Genomic DNA, 14,174 nt, shown 5'->3' with positions numbered 1-14,174 from the left:
GCAAAATGTTGTATGATAAATGCTTTTAAAAATTATTATCTATAAAGAATAATCTAGACAAATGGTGTTAAGTACAAAAATAGACGATTAGCTAACGAACATTGAGTATGTCTTTAAACATATTTTAAGAAACCATAAGAGCCCTGTCAATGGTGTAATTTATTTTAAATTTTCTTTGAAAATCCAGTTATTTTCAACTTACAAATTACAAAAACTATAGACAATTGCTGTATTTTTAATAATTTTAATAATTGCGCCAACTCAAGAAATAAAAATTGACATGGCTATAGAGATTAAATGTTATAAAGACAAGTAAACAAGGTTTTTTTTTTTAATCAGTGAAAACTGAAGCATTTGACAAGTCTCTCATAAGTTGTGAGAAATATTTTAAGACTTGTTTCTCTAAGCTTACATCGAAATAATTATTTATACCGTTAAATATGTCTTTCATTAAACAGATTCTTTATAAAAACGAATTCTATATATTTGTTAACTGTGATATATATAAACAAAAGAATTGCATTTCTTAGTAAATGAAAGAAATCTGAGGTAGTTCTCTATAAAACATACAAATATTTAAGGTTAGTTTTTAATTCCTAAAATTATTTTTTTCTTAGTTACTTTTTATTAAATATCATATCTACTTTTAAAGTAAATGTATTTTAAACACACGGTATCAAATAATGGAGTTCATTTTTATTATTTAGTTCTTATAAATACAACATTTTTATAAATAATAATGTATAATACTATATGTTTATTACAAGTGTGAACTATGAACTGTTGGTAAACAAAATGTACAGACTAATGCTGAAAACCGACATTATATACTTGTTTGAGATAATTATCCCTATTGCGATGTTTCGAACCTCTTTCTAGAATATTGTACGCCAGTTGGAATGTTATTACTGACATAAATTCAATCGAAATATTTCACATGGTTACATTATTCCGTGGACACATCAATATAGCCCCGATATTTTATGTAATGCGCGCTTAATGAAATGGAAATAATTAATTAATTAAATGCACAAATGTTTTACAGAACAACTGAAGGCATCTTACACTATTTAAATTATAGAAAAATATATAACAGTTAAAACCTCTAGCCTAAATAAAACTTAACAACTAGTTCATCAAAACAAATAATTAATGTACAGTAATTTTAAACTTATGTCTAAATACATATACATTACAACGTTGCAGGAGACGGGGAAGGTCATTGTGCAACGTAGGGCCAAAGTAGGAGAAGCTTCTCCTCTCAAACTCATCCTTGACTTTATTCAAACACCGTGGCGGATACTGCATTGAGAGACCTACTCCAGGAAACGGAGCCTTTCGCTCAGGTACTGCGGCTCACCTGGCGCAAATACCTTGTGGACCATTCCACATGTCAGGATCTTGCATACATTTTCCATTGTGGACAAACTGACAGCATCGCGGAAGGGAAACACATGATCGAAGCGCCTCACATTGAAAATTAATCGAACTGCACAGTGTTGCAGCTTTTGAATTCAATCTAATCTCTCCTAGATATACCATTTCCGTAGTAAGAATAGCAGTAATAAAATACAGACTAAACAAATGAACGCAAGAGCTAGAACTTAGCGCATTCTGACAGCAGACTTCTAAATATGTACAGACCCATCATCTTACCAAGGGCACGCTGCATAGTATGAGTAACATGGTCAAAGATGGTGAGCTCACTGTCCCGTAAAACTCCGAGAGTTTTGACTGAGTCAGAGACAGAGAGGATCCCTCCACTGTGCCCAACTCCCATCCCTCTCCGACCAAGGGCCTGCACTAGATTCTGTGGGTCAAGATGAGGGACAGAGTACTTACCTATATTGAGTTTATGGCCATGTATATTGTTAACCGACCATATGTCGATGTTCACTACATCGGAATTTATTCTATCAATAGCCTCATCGATGTAGACATGCTTGTATGACAAGTACAACTGACACTCATCTGCGTACAGGTGAGCTGTACAGCTTTGAATACAACTGGGGAAGTCAGACATGTATGAGTTGAACAGTATAGGTCCAAGAAAACTTCCCTGAGGCACTCCTTGCCGTTTGACAAGGTGACGTCTCACTTCCCATGTTTGTATCCAGACTTCTGTCTCCTAGGTATGATTTTACCCACTTCATTGAATTGTTAAACCTACAGTATTAAACGACCTTGTTTTAATGTAATGTAACATAGAATGTTTAATTTCAAGGATCAATTCTCTGAAGCAAACAATAATTTTAACTTGAGAGTTTAGAGAAGAACTTGTTGTATGGTTGGGTAAATAATGGATTGTATTTTTATTACTAAAAATTTATTAGTTTCATTCAGTTATGAATAACTTTCAATATATTAAAATCATGTGAAATAATATTTACTTTAATTTTCAGTACCTTGCAAACATCAAAATGCACCAGAGATCAATTTGTTGTCAACTTTAGGATTCTTCTAAACTCATATATCTATTCTAAATTCGTATATGTTTCTCGGAATTCCTATGGTTTACTTTGTACTATTATAACGTGTTCAAAGTTTCTGTCAGTTACGTGACGTCTTTGGAATTGTAATGTGCTATTTGGAATCTGGATTATCTGTAAGAATATAGTTTTTATTAAGATATTAATTTACAAAGCAGGCTTTAGAACCTATTTCCTTCGTCGAATTTGGTCCATAATCTAAAACACTTGGTACATAATTTTTTATCCATAGTTTTTTTATAATGGTGAAAAAGAGAATACCTTTGTACATTAATTAAAAGCAGACATAATGTAATGATCTTGAATAATACCAGAAATGAGGAGTATTTAATATTATTTACATTATAGAATTTTAAAAGTTATTATTTATGAAGTATGAGTTAAGTTAAGTATTAGAAGTATGAGTGACGCTGCCTAACAGTCAAACCTAGCTAGTTAAGTTAAGAAAAGGTATTATACAATGGTAAATAATGTAAGATGTATAATAATGTAAAAAATATAGAATTTACCATGAAAATGAATGATCCCCAATGAAGCAGTGCAGCTTATAGTGGCATGTTTAGTCCGATGGTAAATGTCAGTTGGCGTAAGTAAGACTGAATAGCGTACATCAGTATTCCAAGACAGCCGCTTCCCATCTGTCGTACACTAGAGCTGGCCAGATCATGTACAGCATGTAACAGCTATACAGCAATGCATTAGTGTCTGCTATAATCGGATTAAAAAAGTATTTATTAATTTGTTAATCACGTAAAAAATGTAGGTTTTATGCAAGCATGTAAGGTGATTATATAAGGTAATTTATGAGCTTAATATTACTTCGATACCAATATTATAATCACATTAATTGGAGAGTAAATGGTTTGGGAAATTTTTAATACTAGTTGTTACTTGATTTACATACAACATAGTTCTTAACTGATTCAGATTATACGTAGTATAGAAACAGTATTTACACATAGCTTGTTGAGTTGGTTAGCCATTCTTTATCAATAAACGTTTCAAGATGGTAGTCATTCGCATTTTGATTTTTTTTTCTCGGGTATTCTAAAAGATAACTCAAAATTGAGACTTTTATTTCAAATATTGATAATTAATTACAAACATCATTTAATATAGTTTTAAGTTAATAAAGTTAAAGCGTTATAAACATAATTTAGAATAATTAAATCAAATCCACGTTCAGATTATGGAGTTTTTAAGTATTTAAAGGTATTACGAGTATATTAACGTACCAACATTGAGAGTTATTGTCTCTTTAGTGTTGTGCAAATTAAATGTCTAATCTAATACTGCGTTTTCAGTTTGTCGTATGCAGATGAGGGTCAAATGAAATCAATTTATTCTTTTATATATGAAAGTGGCATTTATGTCAAATTAATAAAAAGCCGATAGAGACTGGAGAAATTTCTTCAGCCTCTCACTCTGGAGATGGTTTTAGCTCTTGAGAAGAAACGTTGACCTCTGACCCTAAAAACATACCTTCATACAATAGAAAAGGATCATAAAACCCTGGCCACGGTAAAGGATCTACAGCTTCTTCTTCTGGAGATTACTCTGACTTTGAATGTGAAATATACCATTCATTCGACTGAATCGGAACGGATATAAAAATATCCCTCCTGGCTTTTTCAAGTTACGGTTGCCTCGTCCGTTCCAGAGACAATGCCGAACCAGCAAATTCTGTTATCAGTTCGACATGAGGAGAAATACTTTCTTTTTTGAGACTGAACGTAACTCATGGCCCCTAGTATTTCAATATTAATATGAAATCTCTAAATTTACCTAATGTTATCTAACGTTTCAATTAAATCATCCATATAACATTTCATATGTAGATTAAAACAGTTATACTTCTTTAGAAATCACATAATAATTATTTCTCTCAAGAGACGATTGGTCTGCATTAAATAAGAGATAAACTACGAGTATTTGGTGACTGCGAGATACTAATTACAGCATACATAAAAGATTACGGCTGCGGGCCTGATTAAAACTTAAAATGAGCGTTTTATTTCTCACTACTGATCACCATTCTCTTAAACGACCACTGACAGTACCTTTTTATTGTTGTAGCTACTGTTGGTTTTTTGTCATCATAAAAATTTAAAGAAACATAAAAATAATTAATTTTTTAATACTTTCTAACTATTTTTGTAACAATACTGTAAGCTGCAATTTTTAACAAGCCTTTTCTTATTCGTGGTATATCCCCATTTATAAATAAACCGTATTTTATATATGCTATACCCACATCAATCCGTTCTCCGAAAGAGGACAAATCAAAATTACACGAAAATAAAGCTAATAGTAAGAACATTATTTTTAATGGCAATCTAAAAGTAATACGTAAAGTAAAGTATAAATAAAACGGTATAAATACCAGATTTACGGTATAAATAAAAATCTAAGGCGATATAAATAACTACTATTGAAAGTGTATATTAAATTTATATAATTGGACACTTTGATAGACTAATGTTTGTATGTCTATATTTTAATGTATTTTGGGATGGCAGAACATTTATTGAGAATACAATGGACTACTAAGCTTTAAAGAGGAATGCTAATATAGCCATCTAAGTGATTCTCAACAGTCCATTGACAATAGTAATTGTTCCACAAATTTTCAAGTAGGCTATACCACCAAATATTTCATCTTAGCTGTACTGTTATATTATTGAATATGAGGTTCGAATGCCTAATTATACTTTTCTATCCTACATTATATTTTAGATTTGTTTTTATAATGATTAAATGTCTAAAATTTGTTAGAGGGAAACAAATTGTAATTGTATTGGTCACTTTTTTCATATGATTCATATGATATGGTGAACGTCACGTAATAATCACAAATATTTTCGTAATCTGCTACACCTATCGATATATAATGTGGTTTTATATATATATATATATATATATATATATATATATATATATATATATATATATATCGATGGGTACACCTTTGTAATTCCCCTTGCCAAAAAAAAGCTAGGTGACAGCCTTGCCAATGTCAGCTGACAGTTACAAGAATGCTATAATCTTGAACATCTGTACTATGCTAATATCATCGAAAGCGTGAATGCAAGTGTCACGTGAAGATTACAAACGGTTTCATAATTTGGTACATCTTAAAGATGTCCAATATCATCTGTTGAGTTAGGTCGAACATCTGATAAACGTATCAAAAATGATTATTTCTTTATTTTATTGTATACTTCATATAATTAATTTTTGAATAAAAACGCTCTTAGTTACTGGCCAAGTCTGTAATTAGTTTATAAGTCTTAGACGCAATCACTTATACTCGTATATAGGAATAACGTCATCTGTCCAAGTAGAAGAGTTTCGTTCAGCCTATACCAAAGTCTATACCAAATTTGATATGAGAACAACCAACTAGGGACGTTGGAGAATCTTTAGAGAACTATGGATAGTTCGCCGATACTTAAAATGTTCACTAGTATGATGAGTTCCCTGTATCAAGTCTGCCACATTATATTAAATCACAAAAATCTGCTCACCTATCACACACAGCTCAAACTACTGGCAAAATACAATCAGTAGGAGAATTCGTGTCTTTATGCCTTCCAGTCCACTAAGTTGATATTTGTGAGCGATGCAGTTGTCATCGAAGGAAAAGGAAGAAAAGATGAGATATTGTCGAACATCTCCACGTACTAACAGATCTGAGCTGGTACATCAACAAGGCTCTTTACCGAGTCATATTTTGGGAATCTTTGATTGAGCCAAGATAATCTTAAGTAGGATGCTAGAAAACTAAACATATTAATTTAAATCAAATGGGTTATTTATGAAATAACACTTTATTTCTTCTCCAGTAAAAATGTCAAATTATAAAACAGAACTTTGGGAGGAAGGAATGTAAGGACAACAACTCTGCTCACTTTGCATCGTCTTGTGTTGACTCCAATCATGACGCAAAATCTTGATGAAACTCTCATATATTATGTAATACACTTTTCAATTTCTCTCTTATCTTTTAACCCCAAAATGAAGAATATTCTTCCGTGGACATATTAACTTGGAACGATCATATTTTTCAACGATATGTGACGTGTATATTATATTTCTCAGTTAGTTAAATAGGTTTTCAGTAACATTTACATTGCGCATAAACTACTTTAAATAAATCATCGTATTTACTGTAATATTTCTGGATTTATGAAATCACGGGTTAAGATCGAATTTATGATCGAAATTAGGTTAATAACATTTAAGAACCTCTGCTATTTTCTTCTCTTAAATGAAAACCTACCACGTGACAATGGATAAAAAACATAGCAAAGAACAACACTCTTTCTTTGTTAGTATACCAAACTGAAAATTAAATTACACTTGTAAAATGACCTCCTCTTGTATAGACCAATGCTCTTGCTTAGTAGTATATTTTAGGAATGTATTTTTAACTTTATACTTTAAAATAATATAATAGTATTTAATACTTTAAACAAGTCTACAATCTTTTCATGCTCTGTTTTTGTTCAAATTAAATTTCAAACTAACAAAATAATTTATTGTCTTGATTTAAGCAAATTCCATCACTCGAGGTTTCAATTCTGTTTGTTTATCAATCCCCACGGTATCTCAAAAACGATCTGACTTAGGTTCATTTAAAATATCAAGTTAAGATAATCTGTTAATGACTCAACTTTAGTGAAGCCGATCGTTTGTGGGGTTGGGAAATTTTAATTTCTGTCTATTAGCCTGTTTATCTATCTGTCTATCCGCATGATATCTCAAAAAGGAACTGATCTATACATTTGAAGTTGTGCATGAAGCTTCATTTCCAAATTATGAAAACTAAATACAATAATGGTGCAGGTCGTCCCATGAAATTTGGCTGAGTGTTAGCGAATTTTTTTAATTGGCCTTATGGGTAACAATTATGGCAACGATAAAATATCAGAAAAAATAAATTTATAAACAAACTGTTTAAATCGTGTGATATATAAACATGTAAAAGCTAATTATCCCAAAACATACAACAATAGGTTATAATGGCTTGGTGGGTAGACGTTTATTATATAAACACTGATGACTGAATTTAATGAACAATAATCTCAACGTATGTGGCAAGATATGTCGTTAAGATTTCGCACTTGCCTCGTTACTTTGTACGAACCTTCATTTCTACAAAAAATAGTTCTATGTTCATTTCGTGTCATCTTCTTTTTGTATTCCTATCTGCAGCACATGCCGGAAACGGAATTAGCTAGGTTTTTCAAAATTGTTATTCAACTTAAGAGAAGCCTGTTACGACACGTGATGTGGCTGTGTATTCTTGCCTTGTATTTATAATAAACCCTATTGAGTACGATGAGTTCTATTATTCGAGTATTCTCTCTCACCAACAATGCAAAAGACTACTAAGTTACAATACACTTATCGCAAAGCTTCAGCCGTAATAGGTATTTATAAGAGCTGGATTGTGGAGCTCTTTTAATTATTATAAATTAATTTAGAAGTCTTTTATTATTCTCACACCATGCTAGAGATAGTTATTATCGATATTCAAGATTTAGTTTCTTCCAAATATATACAAGGTAAGAGAACGTTACACCATGTGTCACGAAATAGGCTTCACTTAGGTAACATGCAAAGTTTTTGTATCCAAGTCATTTCTTGATCACACGTTAAAATATCATATGATTGTACTCAGTTTGTTTACAAATTTATTTATTCTACTACTAACAACCAGGTCCGGCTTCGCACAAACCCAGTAGTTTTTTTTTATATATTTTTATATTTAATCGTAAACAATCATTGATTTTTATCTTCAAGGGCCCAAAATAATAATAAATAATGTACTAATCTGGCTAATAATAACCAAAAGCCTTACGAATCAAATTATATTATGAAATTAGATAAATGTTTTATTATTTATCTAACATTAGACTACTATTACTACTAATAACTACAAAATATATACTCAAGATTTACATATTTTTTTCGTTGTAGAACACAAATAGGTTATTCTTGGAAGTTACGCGTGAAAGGGTTATATAATTGTCAATGTGAAAACGCTGAACGCTTAAATATAATCCTGCAACATTGACTGTTTGACCCTGTGACTTGTTCATGATCATTGTGAAAGACTATTTCATAAGAAATTGCTGCCTGTTAAATTGGAAAGGTAAGTTTTGTGGGGATTAAAATAACCCGAGGAATCAAACAAACTTCTCCAATATTGTCCATTCCACTATGTAGACTTTTAAGGACTTTACCAATAATTTTGAACCATTGCATAACTTAGGCGGATTAAGGTTACGTTATAGAATGCCGTGACACCTTAGTTTCAATACCAATCTATGTGAACGTATTACAGAGAGCTGCAAAGGAATTCAGGAATTCTCTAGGAAAATGAACTGCCACATCAAGATCTCTACAGAGTAGCATGTTTGAGTCTGTGAATAAAGTTTGGAAGAATCAAAGTATTCACTTTTTCTACTTGTTCGTTTGTAGTAAAATAGAATTGCTCTCATCCTGAACTAAGTTATAGTCTTACAACTTAAGTTATTGATTTTGGAATATGCTTTGCCAAGCAGTTCTTGGACTTAATTTGCCAGGATAAAAGGTTTCCATTTTTCAAATAGCCTTGTAGTCAATTTTCATTACAAAGTTGTAACAATTCTGCAAATTACCTGTTTACATGAGTATACAAGGAAACTTTTATTTTAGTTTTAAGCTGTAATTTATTCACATATGACGACCAGATGTATGGCCGTTTCAGTGATGCATTAATCTTATCAGCACACAATTCCTCTTGTCACGACCAGCAAGATTTGATGAAAGTCGCCTGAGCTCAAATCCGAACAGGTAACTTTACAAGTGCGCCCATAGTTGTTTCAAAAATGGCGCATTATTCTTTCTAATGCTTCCACTGATGTTTTGTTTCACATAGTAGCATCATCCCAAACAATTGATGCCTAATTTTCCAGCATAACTCTGTTTAGAAACGTTGCTCGTATCTTCAGTAGTAATTATTTTCAGAGAGAGTTTGAACGTTGCATTTGCAGTTCTGCTTCCTTTTTAAAGTAGTTGCAATGCCAGACGTTGCGACAGCCAAAGCAACTTTTTCGGTCTATCTTATTATGGGTAAGCGTTGATTTATTAAGAACCGATTTCACGTACCTCCTGGATCATCAAAGAAAAATGTTTTTCCTTCGTTTTTAACAACTGATTTTAATAATGCCTCGTAAACTTGTTGTTCATTTCAGTTCTTATCTCAACTTGTAACAATTTTGATTAATAATGGGAAGTGTCTCTTGTGTATTCGGCATTGGTAAAGTTCGTGTTTGCCATATGATTTGGCATTGGCAATCCAAATCGTTGATTGGTTTACCAGAATATGTCACTATAAATTTCTTTAACTAAAATAATTCTTCATAAAATAAAATTTTATTTCTTCTGAAATTAACTCTCGTCGTTGTCTAATTAAAATAGCTTTTGCCATATTTTCTTGAAGTTTGTTCTATAGATCAATAGATTCGGATACTTTACAAAATGCTACTAAAATGGCAAATAAATACCTCATTGACCTAGCTGAACTGCAAATAGCAGATTCCAATGATATATTTTCCCAATGAAAGCGCTAAATATATTAATTTTCGCTTTATACAAATACAATTATACAAATTGTTCTCTACTGTATATGATTAATACTCGTATTGGTGTATTATACCTGGGAACCTACTCTAGTTCATATTGAAGCCGAAAGAAAAACCCGTATCTAAATCTGTTGAATAGTTTGAAAAATGCCGATGCACAGACCAACCCAAAAAACGACTTTAATTTATACTATGTATTGATTTTCTCTTTATCATGACCAATGTAAAATGTTCAATAACGCTCAGACACATCCAAGCTACATTCACCATCGAGCTTAACATTGCTTACATATAAATGTTCAAGTCTATAGATCTATATCGTTCTTGAGATATGCGATGAACACACAGATAAATGGATAGAGTGACGGAATGATAGACATGGCTATAACGCTCAGCCAATTATAAAGAATGTGATATCTCAGAAAATTTGAGTTTTTTTATAAAAATATCAATCTTTGATATGTATGAAAATTGATGAATATTGATGACATCTAAAATCCAGGTGTAACTTATAAATAGACCTGAATCGGGTTTTTCATGTAGCCCATTTTACATTGTTTGTACTAAAAATATGCTTCAATAAATAATAAAAGTTTACTTTACCATTTTCATTCAATTTTACTAGTTTTTACTTACGCATTATATTTCGTGTTTTGATTTCCATAAAACTGTCGTTTAGATGTTACAGACGTTTCCGTTCCAGTTTGGAAAAAACAAACAAATTACAACTACATTTAATTTTAAAATTCATTAACTTTAAACTATATAAATCCAAAACTTTTTTATGGTACTTTAGAAAGAATAGTTCTTTCCAAATAGAAAAGATATTTACCAAGCTCTCATATTATATCTATTAATTATTGTAATTCACTATATCGTTCATTCAGAAGAAAAGTGACACAACTCAAAAAAAGTAAATTTTACAGGAGAGCGATTTGAAAATTGTGCTTTTTGTAATTAGTTTTTCGTTTAACAGAACTGCAACCTTTAATCCAAAAGTCATTTTATTATTTATATCAGTTAAATATAGGGCATTTAAATTAGCTTAATATAAACCATGAAGTTTGTGTTTATTATTTTTTTAATTATTTATTAATTTAATTTGAGTTGTGTCAATTTTCCTGTAAAACCGCTTTTCATTAAAAGGTTAACTTTGAAGATGGTAATGACACAAAAATAAGTCAACGGGTTTTTAATGACAGTTAACTTTAATTGAAACAAAAAAATCAGTTAGTTACTTAGAACTAAACCTCCAAACATCATTGGACCTATTTTAGATGTTTAGAAAAATAGTGTTTTCAAATATTAATAACAAAATACATTCATTTACTACCACTAGTTACTACCAATAGTTTGGTCTTATATAAAGTAACTAATGCAGCACTTTTTAATATTTAAAGAAGTATTTTCTAATGGAAATAAAAATCATTAACACAAACATAACATTGTTGCTAAACACAAACGTTACTGCAAAAATTTAAAGTGAGTTATAAAATGGTGCATAGCAACTTGGAATAACATGTTTTTCAAGTAAGTATTGTAAGTCTTTTTTCTTGTTAACTGAAATTCCCAGTCTTTGCTCGTATAATTTTTTTAAAGCAACATCTGAACAATGCACAGGAAAAACCTGTTGTTTCTTCTTTGAACTTCTGGTTTTCTTCTTAGTGTGACTCTTCTTGTTGTCTCCGAATAAATCCTCGTTTTCTTCAATATCAATCTGCTGGATGAAAATTTCTTGAAAGTCAACTGTGTCATCATAAGTTGTCTTGTACTTGATTTTAAAGGGAGAATCTTTCTCAACTTTAATTATTTTGATGTCATTCATTGCAACAGTACATCCTGAAATGAAAAGATAACTGTAAAATGTTTAATTATTATCTTTTTAGATAGAATAGGATAAAAAGTTGGATTTAAAAGTTTTAGTATGTTAACAAAGTGTAGGAAATTAAAAATAATCCGTTCGAAGTAGTTAAATATGCGTTTATAAAAAATATTTAAAACGTAAGAAAATGCAATTCTTCCATCTTGATTGCATATCTATGTGCCATAAATAACTACTCTTTAACATACATTTTTCAGATTAAATATGAAAAGGAAAGATGGTTTAAAAACGTAAAAGAAGATAGTAAGTTAAAAGATTCTTAAAAATTGTGTAAAAAGTATTAAAGTTAAATTATTGGTTTCACATGGTAAAGGCTGAGTAGGGTTTAAACTATGTTTGAACCGGTTGAGATTGTTTTTGCAGTGAAATAATAGATGAAATCCCTTTATTGGTCTGCTCATCACTAGAATTATTTTATAACTCTCGTTTCATAAAAGTGTCTAAATTATATATTATAACAGTAAGCAGCTTACCTGACACATTAACTGTAGAGTTACATCCAATGTTTGCCCATAGGTCTTTAAAATCCAAGAAATCTTCATGACTTAGTTCATTGACTTTATACGGATTCCCAGTTTTTTTTGCAGTTTTGATCAATGAAATGTATTGAGCCGGGTGGTAAATTGGTCCAGACTTCAGACATTTCTTAATCTGCTTCTCAATCATTGCATGTACATTGTCCCCCTCGTTTTGACTATGCCCTTTTATTAGGAAATTGTGAGTTATAGACTTAATTGGCAGTTTGTCCACTGCATATAAGTACATAGAAAACAAATACTTGTTTTTCTGTTGGCCGCTGCAATTATCAGAGTAAAATATAATTTCAATATCGTTTTCGCAATTTTTAACTTTTTCACTGAGGTATTTGTAAATGCATGTTCCAATTTCGCACGAGCCTCTGGCTCCTTCGCCTTCATGCCAAGTATAGCAGAATACGGCATCATTTTTCAGCTCACAGACAGTCAGGTTTAGCATATTTAATTTAGATTTATAATACATTAGGGACACTTCCCCCTTTGGACACTGTAATACAGCTTGAAGGTCATAACAGGCAACAATGGTGTTGACACTCACTGAGTCTTTGTCAGAATTTTTTTTCAATCGAGATAGATCTTTTTCCATAATATGCTTTTCATATTCCTCTTGCAAACTGGTCTTTCTCTCACCTTCAGCTGTCTCATATGCATGGCACAGCTCACAAAGGTCTTTTTTTGGAACAAAAAAAGAAATATTATACTCTTTGGTGAATATATCGTAATACTTTTTATAATTTCCATGAGGTTTTTGCAAGCTTTTACAATGTTCAACATAATCACGATGTAAATCACTAATTGTTTTACCACCTTCTATGAATTCTCTGGTTGTGTTTGCCCGTAGATAGTGGCTCTCAATTTTAGGAATAGATTCTATATGACGCCTGATGCCTTCATTTATTAACTTGTCTTGATCAGTTTGATGCTTATCATGTTTACCCCTCAGATCACCAGCAACAAAGCCACTTGAGGCGTCTTTCTTATCAATAACGGTTCTAATTGGTCTGTCATTGATCCCTAGGGTGTTTCTGAAAAAATCTTTGCATACACGAACTCGCTTATCAGCAACATCAAAATAAAAGGCTTGGTTTGGTTTTCTCTTATTTCCCTCTCTCTTGTACTGGTAAGTTGGTTGTATGTTCTGAATATGTGATGCTATGAAATCTCTTTGGCGGGAAAGGTCACCAAGTGCCCAATAGTTTTTGAAAATTGTTTGACGTTCATCAGGGTTTATTTTGGTTTTACACTGGATTCTACATCTATGTGGTTTTATTTCCTTTTTCTCAATTAGTTTTCTGGACTTAGATGATGATTTATATTCCTCTCCAGAATTTCTCAGCTTTTTTGCTTTACATTTCAACCAGTTGTCTTTGTTTAGTGACCTTTTCTTTCCTTTTTTCTTTTGGAGATCAGTGTTATTTTGTTCCAAGAATTCAAAAACATTATCATTTTCTTCAAAGATCTCAGGCTCCTTTTCTTTAGTATTTACAACAACTTTGTTTCTTCTAGGTATGTTAAATATTTTGTTGGATATTGTTTGTTTTTTAGGGAAATTAAGGTCATTTTTTGGCTCGTAATTTGGATCCTCGTCAGAATCATCCACGTCATAATCATTTTCACTGTTAGGGTCATCTGA

The 14,174-nt window shown here is 31.3% G+C and overlaps 1 protein-coding gene across 1 annotated transcript; it reads right to left on the bottom strand.

Annotated features, from left to right (window-relative positions):
- Positions 1-11,003: 11,003 nt before the first annotated feature.
- On the bottom strand, positions 11,004-13,792 carry LOC124357611. The gene is made up of 2 exons (XM_046809546.1): positions 12,479-13,792; positions 11,004-11,962 (listed from the first exon to the last, which is right to left on the bottom strand). Exons 1-2 carry the CDS (start codon positions 13,125-13,127, stop codon positions 11,601-11,603), a joined length of 1,011 nt encoding a protein of 336 aa, XP_046665502.1. The 5' UTR covers positions 13,128-13,792; the 3' UTR covers positions 11,004-11,600.
- Positions 13,793-14,174: the final 382 nt, after the last annotated feature.

The sequence above is a fragment of the Homalodisca vitripennis genome, chromosome 3 (assembly GCF_021130785.1).
Source record: "Homalodisca vitripennis isolate AUS2020 chromosome 3, UT_GWSS_2.1, whole genome shotgun sequence".
In the NCBI taxonomy this organism is placed as follows: Eukaryota; Metazoa; Arthropoda; class Insecta; order Hemiptera; family Cicadellidae; genus Homalodisca; species Homalodisca vitripennis.
The sequence above is the reverse complement of the archived record's forward strand: the minus strand, read 5'-3'. Positions and strand labels throughout refer to the sequence as shown.

Excerpts from the sequence above, each read along its gene's own strand:
- LOC124357611 (XM_046809546.1), bottom strand. The coding sequence starts at position 13,127 with ATGGAAAAAGATCTATCTCGATTGAAAAAAAATTCTGACAAAGACTCA. Across the intron at positions 11,963-12,478 it reads CTCTACAGTTAATGTGTCAG|GATGTACTGTTGCAATGAAT; the intron begins GTAAGCTGCTTA and ends TTTTCATTTCAG.